General features: G+C 51.4%; 1 protein-coding gene across 14 annotated transcripts in view; it reads left to right on the forward strand.

Annotated features, from left to right (window-relative positions):
* Positions 1-24,205, forward strand: part of ZNF618 (zinc finger protein 618) — a 167,086-nt gene that overhangs the window by 134,809 nt on the left and 8,072 nt on the right. For 2 of the 14 annotated variants that reach the window (XM_028533021.2, XM_036022104.1), the window contains exons 9-15: positions 2,925-2,984; positions 3,530-3,619; positions 13,434-13,673; positions 17,239-17,322; positions 19,426-19,470; positions 20,469-20,546; positions 23,898-23,999. In XM_028533021.2, the coding sequence (XP_028388822.2) occupies positions 2,925-2,984; positions 3,530-3,619; positions 13,434-13,673; positions 17,239-17,322; positions 19,426-19,470; positions 20,469-20,546; positions 23,898-23,999 (699 nt within the window). The remainder of the gene's footprint in view (positions 1-2,924; positions 2,985-3,529; positions 3,620-13,433; positions 13,674-17,238; positions 17,323-19,425; positions 19,471-20,468; positions 20,547-23,897; positions 24,000-24,205) is intronic. The other 12 variants (XM_036022097.1, XM_036022098.1, XM_036022099.1 and 9 more) reach the window with 12 other exon arrangements.

Here is a 24,205-nt window from a genome sequence, read left to right on the forward strand (position 1 = left end):
ACGGAGAATGGGGAAGCAGTTGCAGGACTGCCGGTGATGCACCAGCAGCACGTCATAGATACATTAGAAGAAAACTTGGCTCCTTTGAAGGCAGGTCTGTGTGTGTGTAGATTTAAGGGCTCATCGTAGGTCAGGTAGAGGGAATGTAAAGAGACCTGTGGCTAAACAGATTTTGGTGACTTTTCAAAGCTATAAATATAAAGAAAAAAAGTATGTGGCCATTTAGAAATAAAACAAAGTGAGTTACATACAAATGAATCCACAGTGGATAGGCCTCAGTCTTCTCTGCAATACCAAATGGCAAAGGTAATGAAGTAGTTTTTGTTTTTTGTTTTCGTAATGGAATAGTTTTGAAGGGAAAAGGTTGTGATCTAAGAATTTTATATCTAGACAAACTGTGATTTGTGTGTAAAGAGAAAAAGCCGGGACTCAAAAACATACCGTATCTCCTGTGTACTCATCTTCAAGAAATTATTTGAAGTTATGCTCCAGGGAACTGAGTGGTAGAGCACACTTAAGGGCTCAATTATGAAGAAATAATTCACAGTACAAGAGCACTTGTGGTGAATACCAAAGCCAGGTAAACCAGAAGTAAGTTTAAAATATTGCAGATCTGATTGTCAAATTGAGTGCAAAAGGCAAAGCTTATTCTGAAGTATTAAAAGGGAGTTCTGAACATGCAAGAAGGGAGAAACGCTGAGAGGAATCCAGGAAAGGCTGGTTAAAGCAGGCCTCCTCAGAGTGTGGTCCCCAGAGCGGCAGCCTCCGCGTCCCCTGGAAGCTGACTCACAGCGGGAATTCCCAGGGCCCACGCCAGACCTGGGGAGTCAGAACCTCTGGGCTGGGGCCCAGCGACCTGTGTTGTGGCCATCTCTCTAGGTGATTCTGACACATGCTAGAGTCCGAGAAGCATGCAGTTAAACTCCCGTTCTCAATGGTAAGAGACATGAGCATATCACTTCCTGCTTGATTATAGCATTTAGGGAAACATTCATACTGTCCGAGACAGTGTATTGGAGAATAATGGAAAGGCAAAGAAAAGAGTTTATGCATGAAACAACAGAAACTTCAAGGAGACAAACCAGAAGGGTGGAGCATAAAGAAAAAAAATCATAAAACAAGTGGAACCAAGTCAATTATGGCAAGAAAAGGAAATGGCATGCTCTTCTGTATTAGAAGACAAAGATTCTTGGGTTAATTTAAAATGATCCAATTATGATGGGCTTATTAGAGGCATACCTAGTTAATTCATTATCTTTTCTCTTTCTGAGGAAACTCATTGGTGCTTTCTTAACCAAGTCGAATTCCCTGGTAGAATTTTCTTAGCACTGTCCACGTCTCCTTTAAGAGCGCCCGGCATGGTGGCAGCTTTTCATTTGTACGATTATTTCATGTTTTCTGTCTCCTTCTCCAGACTGTAAGTGCCTTGACGGCAGGAACCACGACTTTTTGCTCAACACCTTGTGCCAGCATTTAGCACAGTACCGTTCAATGAACGGAGGACAGGGACATCCAGGGGAGACATCTTTGGGCACATGCAAGCAGGCAGAAAGGAGGCTCTGACAAAGTCATTACCAAGAGTTAATGACATTCATGCCAGGCGAACTAACAGAACTGTATAATTATGTATTAGAGCAGTGGTTCTCAAACTTTCCCGTGCATCAGAATTTTTCCAAGGGGCCTATTAAAACACAGGTTGCTGGAGCCCATCCCTGGAGTTTTTCTTTCAGTGCGTCTCGGGTGAGTCCTAAGAATTTGCATTTGTAACAGGTTCCCAGGTGGTGATTCAGGTGCTGCAGGCCCGGGGACCTCCCTGGGGGTGAGAAGCACCCTGCCAGAGAGCAGGGTGATGTAAACGAGAGAGGGCCGTTAGCAGTGAGGACTGGGATCGCCTGAGTAGACAAAGAAGCTTCAAAGCTTCTATATTGAGAGAGAAAAACCATAAACAGAATTAAGAAGCCAATTCAACCAAAAATACTTATAACTAACATACAAAATATTGGTATCCTAATCTCCGGAGTTCTTAGTGATTTAAAAAAGGTAAGTACACCTATAGCAACATTATGGCAAACACAGAGAAGTCATGAACGAAAAACTGCAATTAGGCACGAGAAACAGTCAATTTCCGTACAACTCAAAGAGGTGGAAAATAAAGCCAGCGGTGCGTTATGGTTTCCCCTATCAGGCACAGTTTAAGAAGATAATAATACTTAACGCTCGCTACAGTGTATGGAAACAGTCATTTTCACATCTTTCTGATTAAGACAAAAATTGGCCCAACCTTTTGACAGGTGGTTGGTGCTGTGGTTATCAAAAGCCTTAAAAATACATAGCCCTTCATTTCTCCCGTGGAAATAATGTACAAAGATTATGCACACTAATCTTTATCTTGCAATGATGTGCAAAGATAATGAGCAAATGTGCAAAGACTTCTACAAGGATGTGGTTCACAGCATTTATATATATATATATACACACACACACATATACATATATATATATGTATATGTATATAAAGGATGTATATGTATATATATATAAAGGAAATTTTTTGGAAACAATCTAAACATCCCCTGGTGCAGGAGGCTAGTGCAGCAGATTCTGAAGTCCACTGGGAACCGTGCAGCCAATGAATGCAGTAGAGATCGAAGTTTATTGATTGAGCAAGATGTCCACAAAGTATTGTCGATTGAATGCACCAGGTTACAAAGTGGATATAGATCAGGGCCGCTGATTCCGGGCCCGCAGCAGCCAGACGGGTGATGTCAGTGTAATGGGAGAGAGGGGTGGGGCCCGGGGTAGGTTGCAAGGTGCACGTGTGCCCAGGGGGTAGCTGCCGCTCTTGGTGTGGGGATTGTAGATGATTGAAATTTCTCTTCTCTTTTAAATTTTGTATTTATCAGTATTTTATAATTTTCCCCCAGTGAACAATATTACATCAGAAATTTTTAAGAAGAAAGAAGTTAGGCAGACCCAAAAGAGAGGTAAAAATGAAGTCCGGTGGGACCTGAGAGGAAGAAGTGACCTTCTGCTGGGGGGTGGGGGGTGCTTGGGGGCAGGGGAAGGTCCTGGAGATGAGGGGACCCGAGTGTGGCCGTTGCAGAGGTCAGGGCAAAGGGGCTGACAGACAGGTTAGCTCTGGAGGTCACCTTGGGTCAACGCACGTTTCCTGAGCACCGGGGCCTGGGGGCGGAGCGATGAGAGAGAACAGTGTGTGCCAGGTACTGTTCTAAGCACTTGACATAGAAATTTAATCCTCACAGCAATCCTATAAGGTGGTCCTATTATTATCCCCGTTTTACAGATAGGAAAACTGAGGCACAGAGAGGTTAAGAGATTTGCACAAGGTCACACAGCTCCAAATGGCAGAGCTGGGAATTGAACTCAAGTCGTAGTTGACTCAAGTGGGGTCTCCCGATTGCAGTGTGTTGTCCCAGAATGAGAAGGAGTTTGCGGGGAGGGCGCACGCCGCTGCTTCTGGATGGGAGCTGGGTGCCTAGTCCCACACTTTCTTTTCCTTCTTGGGCAGAAACCGGCAATTACACCTGTGAATTCTGCGGGAAGCAGTACAAGTACTACACGCCCTACCAGGAGCACGTGGCCTTACACGCCCCCATCAGTGAGTACCTTTTGTTGCTGGGGAAGGGGTGGGCCTGCCACAGGCCCAGGCTCTGGGGTGTTGCTAGGGGAGGGTGAAAATAAAGGTGAGCTTGGTTTAGGCCAGTCTCGTATCCAGTTGTGATGGGGTGGGGGGCACCTTAACTCCAGCAGCTAGAATAGGTGGGAAAGCCCCACCCTTGAGCCAGTAAAGACTGAATCTTCCCTCAGTGGACTCAGAGCGTGGGCACCACTCACCCAAGTCCTTCCGTGGTCCTGTCCCCACCTCCTCTAAGCACCTCCAAATCATGCTCCTGAATTCTCACCCCCAAAGCCAGCATCTCGGGGTGCAGCCTGGGTCTGAACCCATGCAGAGCCTAACCCAGGCGAGGGATGGCCAACTGGACAGGCAGGCTCCTTCTTTGCCCTTTGTGGTGGAAGGGTAAGGAGCTAGAAGGGGTGCTAAATCAGGACTCAGAGCCCTGGGTGTTAATCCCGGTGAGGTCATGGGCTTGCATGTGACCTTGGGCAGGCCCTGCACTGTCTCTGGACCCCAGTCTCTCCCTCCTGTCCTGACCCAGCAGGGAAAAGGTTCTAAGGACCCTTCCCACAGGGACACAGTGGCTTTCCGTCCTCCTGACGCTGCTGATTGCCCAGCTCCACTTCTGGAGGCTGGAGCCAGCTCCATCCTTCAACCCCAAGTGTACGATGAGCTAGGGGACCCTCAGTCCTCAACCACAGTCTCGACGGGGGCAGAGCTTGACCCCCCTTGGCAGAGCAGATGTTTAGGAGCAGATGTGGGAGTACCCCTGCTTTTGTTTCTCCTGGTGGAGCTGTGTGGCCCCCACTCCACACTCTTTGGATTGGGAGACTTGGGTCCAGAGACAGGAAGGAGTTATGCAAGGTCAGCAGAGGGTTAAGATGCCTACAGTCTGGGAAGCCCAGGATCCTTCGGAAGCCTGGAAAATAACATAGGCACGTGGCAGCCCCCGCCCAGGGGCATTTGGGTGGGCAGGAAGGTGTCCAGAGCTTAGGGGACAGTGCAGGCAGCTTCCCGAGGAAGCTCCCCCTGCTGGGCAGAGCAGCAGAGGCTGGAGGTCTCCCATGGGCGAGAGCTTGGTGTGAGGTCCGTAACTGGGTTAGGCTTCTTGTCCTACTCACCCTCTGACTGGTGAGTTACCTGCTGGGTTTCCCATCTGTGCAAGTTCTTGAGGTCTTTCCAGCCCAGGGCTCTGGGTTTCTGGGCATCTCCAAACCCTCTAGTGTGGCCAAACCAGAGGACCCATCCTGCCACTGAGGCTGGGGATGCACGGGTCGGGTCATCCAGTTCCTACCACATGTTTGGGGGAGGGGCAGTGGGGAGAGGACACAGTTTCTGCTTGGTGGGCATGACCCATCCACTTGACCCACTAATGGTGCCGGTGCTAAGTCATCAGGGCTGTGGCAGGGCTTGAGCTCCATGGCCTGGGCCCTCCGGGGATTCCTCTCTCCATGGGCTGGGACTGGCAGCCGTGCATGGGCACCTGTGCTGCTGCCTGGAGAGGACGCTCCCCAGAATGCACTTCGGTGTTAGTTGCAAGGCCAGCCTGCAACCATGGTTTCAGCCTTTGGAGGGTGCCTTCAGTGCTGGCTGCTTCTGCTCTTCTCCCAAACTTCTGAAACTGGTTGAGTACAGTCATGGAGTCAATAAGAGGGGGAGCTTGGCTTTGAACCTTCAAAGGCAAAATCCAGGGCCATTCTCTTAACCACGAAGCTGCCCAGCATCGTGTCAGATGGGACAGCATGAGGGGCTGCATTGCACGCACCCAGATTTCTCCCTTAATGTCCAGGTTTTCTCCTGAAGGGCTGTCCACTGTTCCTTTGTTCCTCATTTTCTTTTTCTCTCGGTGATGGACTCTTGTTCTGTGCCTTTCTGCTTCTCTCTATTGAGTACATCTTTCTTCTCTGTTATTCACTGAAGTCTGAGGGCTCTAGGATCAGCTGTGTTTAAATTACAACACGAGAGATTTAGGCCAGATCCAAAAAAGGACTGATTCTCCAAGGCTGACCAACGGCCCCTCCAGTGGCCTTTGTATCCAGAGATTTGCATGTCCGTGGATTCTGTGTGGAATCAGGGGCTAGATTTGACAGCTTCCAGTGGTACCCAGGGCCAGGCCTCGAGAGACCCTGAGTGGTGAGAATGTCCAGGGGGACCTGGGCTGCCTGCAGAAGTTCTTGCAGATGGAGTCATAGGATGTACTCCTTTGTGTCTGGCTTTCACTCAGTGAAGTGTTGCTGAGATTCATACATGTTATATGTATATCAGTTACTCCTTCATTTTGACTACTGAGCCATTGTATGAAAAAATACCAGTTTGGCCATTTGCTCGTTAATTTGAGTTGTTTCCGGTTTTAGGCTGTTGTGAATGAAACTGCTAAGAAAATGCTTGCACAAGGCTTTGTGTGGACATACGTGTTCATTTCTCTTGGATAAATACCAAAGTGTAGAATTGCTGGGTCCTAGGGGAGAGTGTCTCACCCTCCCACCAGTCACGGATCCCACATTCTTGCCAGCGTTTGATGGCAGGGCGCTGTCTTGTCCCGGTCGTCCTGGGGAGTGTGCAGTGGCATCTCCCATTCACTTGTGTTTCCCTGGGGACTTAATGATGTCGAGCACTTTCATTTGTTCATTGGCCATTTGTTTATTTCTCTTTGGAAACTATTCACATCTTTTGCCCATTTTTTTGGTTGGGTTATTGGGCTTTTTATTATTAAGTTGTAGACGTTCTTTATATATTCTAGATCCAGGTCCTTTATCAGATGCCTATATTGTAAATATTTCCTCCCAGTCTTCCGCATGCCTGTTGATTTTCTTACAGTGTCTTTTTTTGATGAGCAGTCTTTCATTTTGATGACATCTAATGTATTCTTTTTTTCCCAATGGTTGGTGTTTTCTGGGTCTTACCTAGGATATTCTTGCCTTCCTCAAGGTGGCAAAGATAATCTCCTTCATTATCTTGTAGAAGCTTTATAAATTCAGCATTTGCGTTTAGGTCTGTGATCCACTTCAAGTTGTGAGTTGATGAGAGGTATGAGTTGAGATCCATTTTATTCCATACAGATGGATGTCTAGTTGTTCCGACATCGTTTGTTGAAAAGATTGCCTTTTCCTAATTATGTTGCATGGGGACCTTTCTTCAAAATCAGTTGAATATATAAGTAAGTGAGTTTATTTCTGCCCCATTGGTTTCTTTGTCTGTGGTCTCATCTGCTGGAGTTTGATAATAAGTCTTAACTCAGGTACTCGCTGGGTTTTGGTGCTGCCCTTTTTAAAGAGTCTATTTGTCTATTCTAGGAACTTAGTTTTTTCCTTATGATGTTAGTCTCCCTGCCATTGTCTACAAGATATCTAACTGGGATTTTATTTAGGATTACACTGAATCGGTAGACCATTTTGGGGAGAATAGACATAATAATACTGTTTTCCAGTCCATGAACATGGTATATATCTAAGTATTGATGTCTTTTTATTTCTATCAGCAGTAGTTGCTACTTTTCAGCATAGAGGTCTTGCACACATTTCATTACATTACCTCTAAGCATTTCATGGTTTTTAACATTACTGTGACTTTTTGTGTTCCAGTTGTTGTTGTTGTTGTTGTTGTTGTACATGTAAACATAATTGGTTTTTGAATATTGAATATTGAACCTGCAGCTTTGCTAAGTTCACTTATTAGTTCTATTAGTTTGTTTTGGTAGATTCTTAGGATTTTCCTTATACATACTGATGCATTCTACTGATAAAGACAGCTTCGTTTCTTTCCAAGCTATATTCTTACTACTTTTTCTTCCTGCCTGTGCTGATCAGAACCCCCCAGTGCAGTGCTGCACTGATGAAGTGAGTGGGTATCTCCGCCTCGTTCCCGAGACGGGGCGCAGGTCTCCGTCACTCAGCGCTGTGTTCGCTGAAGTGCGTTTTCACGGATGCCCTGTATCGGCTGAGGAAGTCGCCTTCTGTTCCTAGTTTACCGAAAGTTTGTATCACGGATTATTGGTGTTGTGTGTTTTTTGCTGCATCCATTGAGGTGCTTCTATGGTTCTTATCTTTTACTCTGACAATGTGAGTTACATGGATTTATTTTTGTTTCCTTAATAAGTCACTATGCCTCTACGTGATTAAAACACATTAAGACTAAGTCAAACTGAAGAAGGTTACAATGTTGGGACATTTCTTTTTTTTTTTGTCAGAAAAATGACTTCTTTCTTTGAAGCTTCCTTTTCTTGAGCAGGTATCTGAATCACTTTAAGACCTGGGGCAGTTTGTAGAGTTCATTTGCTTTCAAGAACATGTTTTCTGATTCCTTTATTTGAAATTCCCTAGAATTTTACCTGGATGTTAACCGCTCCCAAAGCAGGCCCTTTCGGAACTGGAGAACTGGGATTAGCAGGGGGCTTCATACTCCGTCAGTGGTTTGTTCATGATGGTCACAAACAAAAAAATAACTATTTCTGGTGAAGTCTTTAAGACGCTTTTATTGAGGCATATTGTTATGTAATACAGTGCCTGTATTTAAAGTGTACATTTTGATAAGTTCTGACTGGTGCACACCCACAAAACCATCGTTGCAGTCAAGAGTGTGGACACATCTGTCACTCCCAAAAGTTGCCTTGCGCCCTTTTCTGATCCCTTGCTCTCCACGCCCCCCTCCACAGGTGAGCTCCGATCGGCTTCCTATCACTGTAGATTCCTTTGCGTGTTCTAGAATATTGCGTGTATGGAATCTGACAGTGTGCACTCTTGTATTGGCGTAGGAGGGTGTCTGGCTTCTTTCGCTCACCGCAGTTGTTTTAAGATTCATCGTGTTTGCATGTATCTGTTCTTCATTCCTATTCACCGATAGGTGGTAGTAGTGTCTACATACAGTAAGTCCTCATTTCATGTTGTCGATAGGTTCTGTAATTTTAAGTGAAACTGTATAAAACAATACCAGTTCTCCCATAGGCTGGTTGATGCAACAAGAGTTAAGTTCCTACATCTCATCAGTGTTATAATGAAATAACATTGAATGCGATTACATTATTTGAGGACCAGCTGTGCAGGTAGCATGATTTCCTGTGTTCGCGTGTGGGTGGACATTTGGGTTGTTGCCATTTGGAGCTGGTGCAAACACAGCTGCTGTGAACCCTTCCGTGTGTGTCTTTGTACGGACCAGTGCTGTCATTTCTCTTGGGTAAATGCCTGGGAGTGGCATGGCTGGGTCGTACGGTAGGTAGGTTTAACTTGTAAGAAATAGCCAAATTGTTTTCCAAAGCAGTTATGCCATTTTACATTCCAACCGGCAGTATACTTTTCTTTGCATGTAATGTCCTTGTCTAATTTGGCTACCAGGGTATTGCTGGCCTTATAGAAGGTATTGAAAAGAGAATTCCCTGAGTGCAGTGTCAGGTTGCAATGATTGATAATACTGTTCAAATCTCTTTACCTTTTCAGGCTTTTTTTTTTTTAAAGGCTTGTTCTGTCAAATGCTGAGAGAGGAGAGGTGAAATCTACAACTTGCATTGTGGATTTTCTCTTTCTCCCTTTAGTTCTGCCAGGTTCTGATTCATGTATTTTGTAGCTTTTGCCTTTAGGTGCACATACTTGGGATCATTACATCTTGATGAATTGATCTTTTTAAAATTGTGCAATGCCCTTTATATATCAGGTGATACCCATTGTCTGAAATCTACATTATCTGATATTAATATAGCCACTGCAGCTCTCTTAGGATTAGTGTTTGTGTGGTATATCACTTTTCATTCTTTTCTTTCAGTCTATGTGTTTTTATACTTGAAGTGCATCCATGTAGCTGATTTCTACTCCTTTATCCTAAGAAGGCAATCCCTGCCTTTTAAAGACTTTTTAAGAAATTATTTACTTATTTATTTATTGACTTATTTTAGTTTTTAGAGAAAGGGGAAGGGAGGGAGAACCAGAAGGAGAGAAACATCGATGGGTTGCCTCTTGCACACCCCCAACCGGCAACCTGGCCCACAACTCAAGCATGTGCCCTGACCAGGAATTGAACCTGTAACCTTTCAGTTTTGCAGGATGATGCCCAACCCATGGAGCCACACCAGCCAGGGCAATCCCTGCCTTTTATAAATGAAGTGTTTAATCCATTTACATTTAGTATATTTTGGGATATGGGTGTATTTAAGTTTACTGTCTTCTTGTATTTCTGTTTGCTTCATTTCTTGTTCATGTATTTGGTCTTGCCTTCTTTAATGTTAATCAAGGGTTGAAAACTTCCTCTCTTAGCTTTATGCCTATTCCTCTTTCCTTAGTGGTTGCTCTGTGGGGTATAATATGTATCTTAATGTATTACGATCTGCCATGAGTTTATACAGCACGTCACACATAGTGTGAGAACCTTCTGTCCGTCCGTGGCCTCCCACTGCTCCCCCCGTCCTTCACGCTGCTCTCACATCGGACCAGCAGGTCCTCTGTCACGCAGGCGCACTGCTGCACGCAGGCTCACACGTGAAGTCTAAGTTGCAAACCCAGTAGTTACTCTTTTTGGCTTTCACCAGTCAGTTATTTGTCACAGTCATTAAGAAATGAGAAAATGTTTTTTATATGTACTCACATACTTACTATTTTCTGTACTTTCCTTTGTATAAATCTTAATTTCCTCTATTATAATTTTCCTTTATTCCCCGAAGAACTTTCTCTAACATTTCTTACCTTATAGGTCTGTTGGTGAAAGATATTCTTAACTAAAGATGTTATTATTTCACCTTTTGAAGGACTTCTTCTCTGGATATGAAATTCTGGGTTGAAAATTTTTCCCAGCACCTTACACATGTCGTTTGTTTATACGCTGGTGTATGTTGTGTCTCGTGAGGAGTCAAAGGTCATTCTGATTGTTACTCTGTACTGAATATATCTTCTTCTCTGGGTTGTTTTAAATATTTTTATATATTACTGGTTTTAGTAATTTGACTATGGGTGTGCAGTTTTCTTTGGGGTTATCTTGCATGGGGTTCCTTGGGCTTCTTGGGTCAGTGGGTTGAAATTTTTCATCAAGGGAAATTTCCCATTGGTATTTCTGTAAATACTTTTCTTCTCCCAATTTCTCTTTCATCTCCTGTTGAGACTTTATTTATATGTAAGTTAGATGGTCAGATGATGCTTAAGATCAGCTAAAGCTCTGTGCAGGGTTTCAGCCTCGTTTTCCCTCCGTGTTTCACTTTGGATCACTTCAAGCACCCTGTCCGCAAGTTCACTGATCTCTTCTCCTCTGGTGTGTTAGTTTTTTTATTAGCAATATTCATCGAGTGAGTCTCTCATTTCCGCTGTCGTATTTCTCATTTCTGTAACTTGCACCTGGTTCTTCTTTATATCATTTCTCTCTTCATTATGTTCATGTTACCCTTTAAATCTTTGAGTGTATTTATAATAATGGCTGCTTTGAGGTCCTTGTCTGCAAACTCCGTTATCCCTGTCATCATTTCCTTACGTTTCTGTTGGCTGTTTTTCTTCCCTCTTGAGTACATTGCTCACATTTTCCTGCTTCACTGAATGAATATTTGTATTTATTCTATGCTGCACATTGTAGATACAGTGTTGTCGAGTGCCTGGGTTTTGTTATCTTTCTTTGAAAAATGTTGAATTTTGTTCTGGCAGGCAGTTAATACAGATTGCCTTGATATTTCAAAGGCTTGTTTTTAAGCTGTGTCGGTGCAGGTGTGGAGTACAGGAGCCCCTTCTGATGCACAGTTTAACTTTCCAGTTTTAGTTACCCGCAGTCAATCATGGTGTAAAAATATTAAATGGTGCCCTGGCTGGTGTGGCTCAGTGGACTGAGCACCGGCCTGTGGACCAAAAGGTCACCAGTTCAATTCTGGCCAGGGCATTCAAGAAGCAACTGATGGATGTTTCTCTTGCACATTGATGCTTCTCTTTCTCTCTTTCTCCCTCCATTCCTCTGTCTCTAAAAAATAAATAAATAAAAATCATTTTAAAAAGGAAATATCAAATGGAAGATTCCAGAAATAAGTAATTAACGCATTGGAGGTTGTGCAGGGTTCCAAGGAGCGTGATGGAGCCCCATGCCGTCCTGCCCCGGCCCTCCCGGAGTGTGGACCCCTCTGTGGCCCAGCTCATCCATGCTGTGTGACTGTCCAGCCCTTAGCAGCCCTCTCGGCTGTCAGATCAACCGTCGCATTGTCACAGGGCTTGTTCCAAAGCAGCTTGTGTTAATAATGGCCCCATGTGCATTCACATAGACTTTATTACAGTGTACTGTGACAACCGTTCTATTTTACTATTCTTGTTGCTGCTCTCTTAGTGTGCCTGATTCAAACATTAAAATTCATCATAAATATGTATGCACAGCAAAAAACATAGTATTATCTCAGATTCAGTGCTATCCACTGGGGGTCCTGGAATGTGTCCCCTGTGGATAAGGGGGGGGGCACTGCAGTCCTCAAGCTAGGGTTAAAATAATCCTCCTAAGGCACGGCCCTGCGGGGTCTCAGCCGAGTGCCCAGGTTATTCAGCGGCACCTTCTCTCTGGCAGGTAGGAACTCACGCATCCTCTGACCCTGTGCGGCCCCTGAACTCCGACTGAGCTCACGGGCCTCGGTGGCTCTCGGCAGCCAGGCTGTGCGAGCCTCTCTGCACACATCAGTTTGGCATTCAGCCAAAGACTTCAGGGGTGCCTCTGCACATTTCTGGAGGGTTTTTTTGTTGGTGGTGGTTTTTTTTGTTTTGTTTTTTGTCTGATTCTCTCTTTTATGTTATTCTGCCCTGCAACTTCCGGCCACCTTAGAAGCCCTGACTCTGATCACCGCCTCCTCCGGTCAGGGCGGTTAAAGAGCCCCCTCTGCGCTTCACCTCCGGGCTGTGGCCGCGACCTCTCTCCAGGCAGAGAGCAGGAGCGGTCGTGGAGGTCGAGGGAGGTCGTCTTTCAGGATGCGTGGTCCTGCCCCTCCTTCTGTTCAGGGTCTGAAAACTGTCGTTTCATGTGTTTCGTCCAGCTTCACAGTTGAATTTGGAGGCGAGCTAGTCCTACACCCGTCGCTCCGTCAGGGCCAGAAATGTAAGGTCTCCACTTCTCTTCCGAAGACTGAAATCCGTGAGGCGGGTTTCCCAAGCTCTCTTGCGTCTCGTCTCCCACTCATTTCCACCAGCCTTGGAGGGAGCTGTTCCTGTGTGCCGCAAATTCACTCTACCCCTCCCCCCAGTAAAGGTTTCAGAGAGGACCCCTCCCCGCAACCCCACCGTGTCTCTTCTCCCTCTTGGTGGCATGGTTAATACTCTTCTGTGGATCCTTATATTCTCTGAATTTTTGCTTCAGATAAACTTTGAACTTTACGGAAAGGAGGGACCACTATGTTCTCTTATTTTTAAATATCTCTTATGTGCAAATATCTCATTTTTTTCTTATAAGAGCCATCGGCAGGTCTGTCTGAAAGTCTTCCTTTCTTGGTGAAAGCTCCGATGGGAATTCTAGTCTGATAATGTTCCCTGTGAGAGGGCCAGCAGATGGTGCAAACTGTGGAGTGAAATGACTTAGGAGCCTGGGAAATCCATCCTAGCTCAACCCCAGACTGTTGTGTGCCCCTGGAGGGGTGCGTGTACCCCTCGGAGCCTCTGCACCCCTGTCTGCCGTACCCCTTGGGGCCAGTGGGAGGAGAACCTGTGGGATGGGCTTCCCTCGAGGAGAAGCTGGGAAAGGTCCTAGGCTCCCAGACGTTTTCTGTGGACGGAGGAGAGGTTCCAACTCTCGAGCAGGGGGGTCTGTGGCACAAGAGGCCACTTCCTCGGCCAGCTCCCGGGGCTCTTGGGGACTGAGAGCGTGACCCTCTCAGGTACCGCCCCCGGGTGGGAGCCACCGGACGATCCAGACACGGGCTCTGAGTGCTCACATCCAGAGGTCTCCCCGACTCCACGCTTCGTGGCCGCGAAGACCCAGACGAACCAGTCGGGGAAAAAAGCTTCGGCCTCCGTGGTCCGATGCTCCACCCTCTTGCACCGCACCCCTCCAGCCACCCAAACCCAGACGTTCCGCACTCCGAATTCGGGATCTCCGGCGAGCAAGGCAACTGCAGGTACCGATGGCCTGTGTCACCCCACAGTTCCTCCGCTCCCCGCCCTCCACCTGCCTGCCACAGCTGTGCCCAGGGTCATTGTTCCTTTGCAAGAGCAAGAGTGGGGGTCCCATAGTTCTCTGGGGCGAGTCTGGGTCCAGGCTGTGCCTCTGGCTGGCCGTGACCACGACGAGCCCCCTAACCTCTCTGAGTCTGAGTTTTCTTATCCTAAATCAGAGGGCTGTACAAGATGGTTTGCAAACTTGGTTTTTTTAAAGAGAAGAATATTTTTTCCCAAGTTATGGCCTACGGTGTTTTCAAAAAATGTTTTTAATTACTTGCCAACATTTGAACCTTAGGAGCTTTTATGTAAAACTTGATCCTAGCAGACATTGACAAGTCAGATCTGGCCGTTCAGGGCCCACGTTCCTGCAGGGCAACAATCGGCTTGGGGCTGAGCCACAGCTGCCTCCTTCCATAGAGCATGTGCTCGCCAGTTCTCCACAGTCCCCGCCACTCCCTCCTGCCCACCCAACACAGTAGCCGAGTGGCAGGTGTCATTTCTCATCGTGGTCACACTGTTGTCTGTCTCACATCCAGCCCAGTTCATCCATTTATGTCACCTGCCTGGACCCCGCCACCCCGTGGCCTGAGTTTGCATCCCCTAGTCTGTGAACACGTTTCTACAAAGAGCTGTTCTCTTGGGAGCAGAGTGGCTGACCTGGAGCTCTGCTCCCTCGGCATCTCTCTACCGAGCACTGCCCGTGAAATGGCTCCGTGAGCCCTAGCCCAGCAGAAGCCAGCGGGTGCAAGCTCCAGTGTTCCCGGGTCCATGCAGAGAGGGGCTCAGACCCCAGAAGGGTGAACAGGCAGTAATAGGTTCACACCGCATTCCTCCCAGGAAAGCTGATAAGACGCATTGTGTGCCGAGTATCGGTTATCAGGAATCCTGATTCATAACTGGATGGAGCAAGCCTTGGGCTGCATGCCTGCATGTGGGGGGTGTAGGGTAGGGTGCCAGTGGGGTCCTCCTGGAACCATGGGCCTTTCCGTTGCTTTCAGGGGGCCCACAGCCCTCCATTAAACGTCCAGGTGATCAGACGGAGCTCAGCGAACCAGTCGACTCGACTGGGGACACAGCCAAGGGACTAGTTGTGTCTGTTGTTACCTTTGGTGCAGGGGGACACTGTTGCGCAAGGATGTGGTTCTTGAAAATGTTGAAGATAAGCTTATCATGCTTAGATGTCCCAGAAGGAGAGTAAAGGCTGAACCTTGAACCTAATGGATTTCTAGGTACTGCGTTGAGAAGAGCCAATAGCCATTAGATTTTTCTAGAAATAGACTGCTCATCATCGTGGGCTCACTGTTGGCTCAACTATATAATGGGCTTGTGGCTTTCAGATGTTGCTTTTTACTCCTGTCCTTCTGGGAGCCTTCACGTCTGTAGTTTCTGCAGGGAACTGCCTGGAAGGGGCTGTGTGGCCTGTGTCAGCTCTTGGACCTCGGTGTCCCCGCGTAAGCATCCAGCAAGCCGCAGGACTTGCTTCTAGCTGCCTCTACCGGACCTGGAAGACCTGGGGCTGGGGGCTCACACCTGGGCTTTTACCGGGTTGCAAGCGGGAACCTGCTCGCTGGAGCTGCCCGTTGTCACCTCCCTCCTGACGCTGGAGCAGGCAGCCCCTCCTGTGTGGGGGTGCGGGCCCGTGCGTGGGACCCCGCCTGCGGCGTAGCCCCACTGGTTTGCGGCCGGAGGTGCCTGTGGCAGGGAGAGCTGATGAAAATATGCATTATGAACTGACTAACAAGAAACTAATTATAACCTCGGTCGTCCTAAGTTCTACCAGTTCGTCAGTTAGGCTGCATGAAAACCCTCTGCAGAGGGGCCAGCCTTTCCCCGCACACACGAGGATCAAGATGGAGGAAGGATTCGCTTGGGAAAAGGAAGCGTCTGATTCGAGAAGGGAGTCTCCTCCTTGTGCCGTCTTAGAGGGTTACGGCGTGTTCAGCCCCAGGAACCCGCCAACCTCACGTTCCTCTTTTTTTTTTCCATCTGTAAAGTGGAAGCGACAGCATGGACCTCATAGAGCTATTGGGAGGATTGAGGGGGAGAACATGGCATCAGCACCTGGCACGTAGTAGGTGCTCAGTAAATGAACACCCCTGCCCTTTCCCCTAGGCCAATTGAAAGATGACTCCTTGAAGGCAGCACACATGCAGCTCTCAGCCCAGGTGCTCTGTATGTAGAGAGAGCTGGAAGAGAGTGTCGTCCTGGTGGTGGTGTGGGCCTCCTTTGTCAAAAGGAGTTAGCAGCAGCAGGCATGGCTGGGGAGGGCACGGGGCTTTGAGCAGGACCTGTGGGAGCCCCTCTGGCGTCCTGTCCCACCACCCCAGTGACCACCCAGAGCCCCGGCCCCCACGGTCAGTGCTTGCCCTGCTGCCATGGGGCAGTGGACTGGGCAACAGGGGCATTTCCCAAATTGGGTCCTGAAATTGCCATTTTTCGAGGGATGTTAAGGAATCTGATAATGAAAAAATAGGCTTCGGCGGCTGCATCATTTGGGAAGTCTGGGGTAAAGGAAGAAGCGAAATGGGTGTCTCTTCAATTGAACTTCTCAGGGCCTTGGACACCCTCATGCAAGTTGTTTCTCCCTAATGAGGGGGCTGCGTCGGCCGCTCATCCCAAAGTGGCTTGTTCCTGAAGCCCTTTTCTCCCGGAGCGTCCAGTGCCCCCGTTGTGCCACGAGCTGCTTGGAAAAGCCGAGTCCCCTTCTAGCATGGATGTTCTGTCTCAGTGCCTTCTGCAGCTGGGGGAGGGGTGGGCACTAAACTGGTGTTTTCCCACCGGCTGGGCGCCATCTCTGCATTCCATGGTTTCCAGGCAGTGCCTGGGAGAAGGCAAGTCACTAAGGAGAGGCCACCTGTGAGCGGAGATGCCCAAGAAATCATTCAGGAGCGAGTCCCTTTCCCAGTGAACTCGGGTCAGACCTCACCTGCTCTCTGGCCTCCCGGGGCGTGGAGCTTCCCCCACTCTGCCTGGTTTGCCTTCTTTCCAGGGCGCCCCCTTGCCATCCGGGGACCACTTGGCATGCAGAGCTGGACTAGCTGTCTGGCCCCCCCACCCCCCAGGAGATGGTCTGTCACCTGCCTGCTCTGTTGTGGGGCTGAGAGAGCAGAATGGGGCATGGGGACTGGTGGGGGGCAGGCCTAAATTCCTCAGTGTCACAAATGTGGCTCCCCAGGGGCCAATGGTGGGTGACCTAGGCCCATGTTCCACCTGCTCTCTCGGCTGGATTTCATCTGTGTGCTCCTAGACAGGTCACCCACACATCCATCCCCCCATGCCTGGACCTCCGCCCCTCTGGGCACTGTCAGGGGTCTCCTGGGGCCCTCACAAGGTATTGGGCAACTCGGCTGAGCTTGAGGAGCTGGGAGTCCTGGCTCCGGGCCCTGGCCCTCCCCAGACCAGAGGCTGAGCGGCGCCAGGTGCCTCAGCCCCCAAGCCACCTCTGGCCTGCTGCCCCCGCCTTTGGACCCGGTGCTGGTCAGTCACCCTCGTTCTCTCTCGCTCTCTTCTGTCCCCAACCAGCAGAAAGCGCTTTCAGTCGGAGAGTAGAAAGCAAAGCACAAAACCACTTTGAAGAGACGAATAGCAGTTCCCAAAACTCCAGCGGTGAGTGTGCCCCGTGGCAGGTGTCCTGTGTGGAGAGGCCGCTGTCGCCGTCTGCTCCCACCCGCAGTGGCGGCTGCAGCAGGCACTCTGTGGGCTGGGGTCTCCTCGGGGCACGGCGGTGGTGTTGGGAGGAGGCCAGGGCCAGGCAGAAGCAGCCCAGGGGCCTTTTCTTCCAGGGACGTCCCTCTGGGCCTCAGGGGTGTCCCTCTGAGCCTCAGGGGCCTGCCAGGGACTGTGGCCCCTCCTCGTCTCTTCCCCACGGAGAGGGGAACTCCCCTTCCGCATGGTCTGCAACATCTGCTCACATGGTCTTGGGCCCCAAAGAGCCATTTCTGTTTTTAGTGTAAATATTGTAGCCAGTTTTGTTCCAGGAAGGGCAAAGGGGGTTCAGTAGAGAGAGCTGTGGCCTAATAGCCTGAGGCTCTGAGTTCTGGCCCCGCTTTGCACCAGGGGCCATCCAAAGGTTCCCTTCCAGCCTCCACCAGGCGAAGGTTTGCCTGAGGTTCATGGTGGTGTTTTGGCGCCCCCTGGTGGCTGCCTGCCCGTGACCCGAGCAAGGCTGAGAGTGCATTAGAACAGAGCAGCCGAAGGCCACTCTCCTCAAACAGAGCTAGATCAGCCTGGAGGGTCCATAGGTGGTCCCCAGCAGCCTCTGTCCGAGAAAGGCTCAGCAAGGTGGTCTGCACAGTGACAGCCAGGGCAGGAAGGGAAAAGAATTCTGACACTGGTCATATTCAAGTAACACACACACTCTTTTACATAGTTGAAGCTTCATAAGTTTATAGTAGGCTTCAGCTTGTGCCGGCCTGTCCTGGGCCCTGCTCGGGTCTAGATAAGGGATGGGCACAGCCTGAATGTCCATCAGGGGTTTATGAAATAGTCGGGAGCACAGACCTGAATGGGGAGGCTTCCGTGCAAGAATTGGAGCTGCAGCTTCCACCTGCAGCCGAGGTTCCGACCTCAGCTCTGCCGCCTGTGAGCTGGCGACGTGGGCCAGCCTTGTCATTCCTCCTCTGCTGCGGGGTGGGGGCAGCGGACCTAGCCCCGAGCTGGCGGACATGCGGCGAGTGTCCCGCACAGATTACGTACCACTCCTGTGGTGGCATGTTTCTTTTCTTTCTTTTTTTTTTTTAAGTAAATCAAGTGGTTTGATGGGTGCCCTGAGCAAAGGAGTGAGGTGTGCTGGGGAGCCCCAAGAAAGCTGACATGATCCCTTAAACTGGAGAGAGCACGGTGACTTTTCCAAGCCCCTTCACGTTTCTGAGAAACGTACCCCAGCAGCATCCCCAAGAGGAGCTGTGCCCCAGGCCACACGGGAACAAGCAGCGGCAGGACTGGAACTGCGGTCTCCCGGAGCCCTTGCCCAGCGGGCCAGGCCGCACCCCCCGCCCCTCCTCCCCCCAGAGCTGATACTCAGAATCCGGAACCCCAGTGTAGCGGGCAGCCGCCACTTACTGAGCGCTTACTATGTGCCTGGCACGTGTTCAGAGCTGTTTGTGTCTTACCTGTTTTCATTTTTACCCCAGGCCCGGGAGGAGGGTCGGGTCAGTGTTGTGTTCACTTTCTGGATGAGGAAACAGGCTCAGGAGCAGTGGCTTGTGGGCTCAGGTCCCCAGCTTGTACCTGGTGGAGCCAGAATTCCAGCCTCGTCCACCCAGCCCTTCTGCTGCCTCCTGCTGAGGCACCCCCAACACCACCAGGAACGTGGGGGACGTCCTGGCAGGCAGAAGTCCTCAGGAGCACAGCCCTCACTGTGGCTGCCCTGCTGTTGGGTGCCAGACACCCCTGTTCAGTGCCAGGACCTAGAACCTAGAAGCAGCTTCCTGTCCTGAAGCAGGCAGCCCCCCACCCCACGTGGCCATTTCTCATTAGACTCTGTGGGCTCAGGTTTGGAGAGCTGAGTGTGTCCTAGAGGGGTGGCCCTGGCTGATCTTGCTCAGCCCGTGTCCCGGGCCCTCCCTCCCCGGCTGTGAGCCTGGCTCAGGTGCTCCCATCCTCAGAGGGCCCCATCTGGCTCCCCACTTACTAAACACGGAAGTAGTGACAGTCACCTCAGAGCACCAGAGCTGGAAGAGACTTAGCTAAACTGTTTCTCTTTTGCAGAAACTGCAAGTCCCCTGATTTCCAATACTTTCCCTCTCCTACAGAGTAAGTGACGGTCCCACCGGGGGGCTGGAGAGGGCGAGGCAGGGCAGGGAGTGAACGCAGTGGCCACCCGCTCTCAGGGCCTCCCCAGAGCATCTGACCTTGGGCCGCCCTCCCAGGCAGGCAGGGCAGGAGGAGGGTCCGGCGCGGGCGGGTGGAGGAGTTTGGATGGGTGGCGAGGCCGAGCCCTGCCGGTGGCAGCCTGCCTCTGCCCTTGGCCCTGGCAGGAACACAGCCCTCCCGGCTCCTGCTCACCGCAGCAGCCTCAAGAGACCGCCTCTGAGCCCCGTGTCAGCCATCCTCTTCCTCTCTCTGCCTTTTTCTCCCGTGCACCCCTCTCCTTCCTCCCTCGTCTCTGCTGGGCACTCAGTCACGTACTGGGGACAGAGACGAGAGGTCAAGGCCCACGGGCGCCCTCACTCCTGTTCCTGTATGCTCCGATGCTCCCTGCCCTCTGCCCTCCACCTCTCCTCTTCTCAGCATCTTATCCTGCGTCTTGCTTTCTGTGGCTTCCTCCACGTCTGACTCTGTCCTCTCATTTCTTCTTCCCTGCTTTTCCTCTGCGTCCACTGCCTTGTTTTTAGTTCATTCGCCCATTCATGGGCTCCCCCAGCAAACAGTGACGTCCGTGTGCTTCCACAGGCAGACAGATGCGCTGTGGAACCCGTAAGACACGGTCTCTGCCCGAGGGGGCGCCCGGTCCCTCCTCCAGCCCATCCCCAGTGCCCAGAACAGTGCCTGGCACACAGTAAGCACTCAATAAATGGCTGCCTGACTGCGTTAGACGGTCTCTGTATCTGCACGTCCCCCTCTCTCCATCGATCCGATCCGTCCTGCCCTGAGCCCCACCCCCTCACTAGTTAGGGACAGGGGCATGTCAGGCTGGGCCCAGCGCCCCAGTGTGTACGTGGGTTCCCAGTTCCAAATCTGCCCGCAGCCCAGCAGGGAAGGCGTCCGGGGTGGTTCTGCCCCTCAGACGGCGACTTCCTCTCTCCCTGCAGAACCCTACACGTGCGGCGCCTGCGGGATCCAGTTCCAGTTCTACAACAACCTGCTGGAGCACATGCAGTCCCACGCAGGTGAGAGCCGGCAGCCCGCCCCGCCTCACCCCAGCCCTGCGAAAGGCAGAGGTGGCAGAGCCAGCCTGAGGGCCCCGGGGAAGGCCACCCCTCCCCAGGAAAAGCTCACAGGACACGGGATCTGTCCTCGGGGAGCCCTGGTCAATCCACTATAACACGAGGTGGGGTCTGTGTGTGTTCTTGGGGGGACAGCGGCCTCGCAGGGAGCACAGAGAGTGGGCCCAGAGCTGAAGAAGGCCTCTGGAAGGTCGCGGCTCCTGGCCTGAGCCGAAAGGCCAAAGAGGAGCGGACCAGGAAAGAGACCCAAAGGGGCACACGGAGCATCATGGTCTGAGACCAGGGTGAGCAGAGGCGGGAGGGCGAGCGGGGAGGCCTGCGCCCCGTCTCGGCACAGAGGCGTCAGTCACCAGCCAGGAGGGCCGGGGAAAGCACAGGTGTCTACGCCCCGGCCTGACCTTTGGATGCCGTACGTCCGGTCTAGGGCGGCAGGACTCGCCTTTCTGAAGAGCCCTCAGCTGCGCCGCTGCCCTAGCCCAGGGGCCAGGCTTGGAGAGCCGCTGCTGCGGAGCCAGAGGGCACAGTCCACTGTCCAGACCGCCTCTGTATGCGCTGTTCTGCCATCTCTTCAGCTTGCAGTGCGAACGCCCTCGCTCCGGGCCACCCTGCCTTCAAACCCATACCTCTGATTTGGGCGTTTCGGCACAGTAGCACTCCATGGCTAGTCTAATTTCTGTGTTAGCCGGGGAGCTGCCATTTGCTATAACAGATGAATGCCCGATTCCCAGTGTTTATCATAGACATGTATTTCTTAGCCACATCACCGCCTAGCACGAGTGACCCCTAGCACGATTCGCCACATGGCAAATCAGGGACCCAGGCTCCTTTGGTGTGGCTCCTCCCTCCCCTGGGCCGGCAGAACCCTCTCCCTGTGACCGGTGTGCAGGGAGAGAAGCACGCTTCCTTCTTTACCACTTTAAATGACAAGTGACACGTGTCACAGTTGCTCAGATTCCAGGGGCAGGAAAAATGCCCGGAGCCACTACCCAGGGAAGGGGAACAGGAGTCTGGGGGAGGCAGCCAGCTGCCCCTGGCACCCTCCCTCAGTAGTGCCTGGAGGCACTGGAAATGAATAGTATGAGGCCCGTGTGGTGATTCAGTAGTGGTAGCTGCTGTTGTCCCTGCTGCTTTGACTGTTACTGCCTGGAACTCTCTTCAGTCTACAAACCTCACGCAGTTGACTAGCACAGAGTAGTGCAGGACTAGGGTCTCTTTCAGGCTAGGTGCTGTTCCATTAGTGTGACCTCTCTGCACTCATTCTTCATCCATTCATTCATCTGGTCATTCATTCAGCATGTATTTACTGGGTGTCTGACGTACACTAGGCACCGATTCACATGGCTTTGGGAAGCCTGTTATTTATTTTCTAATGGACTTGTTCAAATCAGGACGGAGTTGGTTGGCAGCCAAGACTGGAGCCCCGTGCTCTGGTGAGCCTCCCTGGCCTGTGGCCATGGGCAGGAGACTTTGTCCCCCTCTCTGAGCGTCTCCATCACTAACACCAGGGCACATAAGCCTGCCATCTCCAGCCACCCTCCTCCCACCCGAGGATTCCTTTTCACGTACCACACACCCACTCGCCTTTGCCAGCAACCCTCCTGCACCAGCGAAGGCCTGGAGTGCCAGCACGGGACACTTATATTTGACCTCATGATGTGTCCTATTGGCAGGTGGAAGGCTGTCTGGTCAGGGACCGCTGCCCAAGATGCCCACACCCCAGCTCCCTTGAGCCTCCTCTCCAAAACCCCAGCCCTGCACCTGCTGCTCCGCCAGCATCGGGAAGCTGAGGCCAATTAGGGAAGCGTCTGGGTGCCTGGGCTTCCACATCCCTCAGGCAGTTGGGCAGAGGCCATTAAGATGCAAATGAAGGCTGCACCTCCTGGTGGCCCCACCTCCCCGGAGCATCTCCCCTTGTTTTCCACGAAGGGCTTTGGGCTGCTTTGTTCTGGTCCAGTGCAGGCAGAAAATACGGGAGGCAATCCAGCGCGGAGCCAGGCTGATGCCCAGCCCGGATGAGTCGGGATTAAAGGATTGACTCCATACAGAGAAATTAAACGTCATGATCTGTGCAGTGCACAGCGCTGCTGATAAGGGGATCAGCCTCGAGTAACACCAATCTCATTAAGAGGCTGCTGACTGGCACAGGGTAATTCCCACTAATAAACTCCCTCTGTGTGCTTTGGGAAACCCTGTCCCGCCTCTCGTAACAGTCCAGGGGGCCGTGTTGGCAGTGACGATGCGGAGACCTCCAGCCTTCGGAGAGTGAGTCGTCTGTGCCAGGTGTGGTCATCCCATTCGACCTCCTGCACGGCCCGTCAGCAAGCTGACATTATCCCACTGTACAGATAAGGAAACTGAGGCTCAGGGAAGGGAATCACTGGTGCAAAGTAGCGCCGCTGTGGACGTGGTTGCAGCTCCTCCTCGGTGCCCGGACGTGGTCTGAGAGTCTTACGCACATTAGCTCACTTAACCCTCAAATAGCCATCTGAGTTGTGTCCGCGTCAGCTCCACTTTACAGATAAAGAAACTGAGGCACAGAGTGGCTGCGTAACTGGCCCAAGGCTTTGCAGTCACAATGTTAGGCCAGGACCCAGAAGACCCTTTCGGTAATTGCCCTCTTCAGCTGGATAAACTGCTAGGCGAGGCGGGGGTCCCCTCAGAGATCATTCCTCCCAAGACCCCCACTAAGAGGCATGGGGACCCCCAGGCAGCAGACAGGTGGGCATTTACAGTTTGAGGACTTTGGAAAGGCCACACCTGATTTCTGAGCTCTCGGAACCGCTTTCCGTCTCAGGGCCCGAGTCCTCTCACCTGTAAAGGGGGCTGACCAGCACTCGCCACAGGCTGGCTGCGGGTTCTGGAGAGGACGTGTGATGTAGGCGGGGCTGTGGCACATTCTAGGATGAGGCTGGGCAAGAGCTGGCTCCTCTTTCTGCATCCCCTGCCAGGAACAGCCGCCGCCTCCTGCCTGCCTGGGTCCCTCCCAGGGAGACAGCCTTTATTCCAGCTCTGCGTCCCCCTGGGCCCTGTGCTCTGCCCTTTCCCGTATTATCTCCTGTTAGTCCCGCCAGCAGTTGTGTTAACATCTGTGTGATGGCTTCCTTTTCCCCTTGATGGAAATGAGGCCTCACACACATAAAGTCCGTGTGTGAGGAGGAGCTCCAGGATCCGGAGCCGGGCCTGGGTCCCGGAGGCCACGTGTGCCGTCACCCGCCACCATGCTCCAGCTCTCGTCCGGCCGCCCGCAGGCCTCTCACACCTTAGGGTGACGTAGTCTCCCCGTTGTGCCCGCAGCGGACAATGAGAACAACATCGCCTCCAACCAGTCCCGGTCACCCCCCGCTGTCGTGGAGGAGAAGTGGAAGCCCCAGGCCCAGAGGAACAGCGCCAACAACGGTAGGTCTCTCCCAGGCCTGCCCCATGCACCCCCAGACCTGCTCTGCGTGTTCCTTCTGCCCCTCATCCCACCCCCTGTGCCTCCCATGGAGACAGAAGACCACGTGTAACAGCTTCCAAAGCACGTTCACACCTGCGACCCCGCTGGTGTGAATTACGACCTCGTGGGATGGGCAAAAGGAGGCCTGGGGAGAGGAGATGACCCG

The sequence above is a fragment of the Phyllostomus discolor genome, chromosome 3 (assembly GCF_004126475.2).
Source record: "Phyllostomus discolor isolate MPI-MPIP mPhyDis1 chromosome 3, mPhyDis1.pri.v3, whole genome shotgun sequence".
Taxonomy (NCBI): Eukaryota; Metazoa; Chordata; class Mammalia; order Chiroptera; family Phyllostomidae; genus Phyllostomus; species Phyllostomus discolor.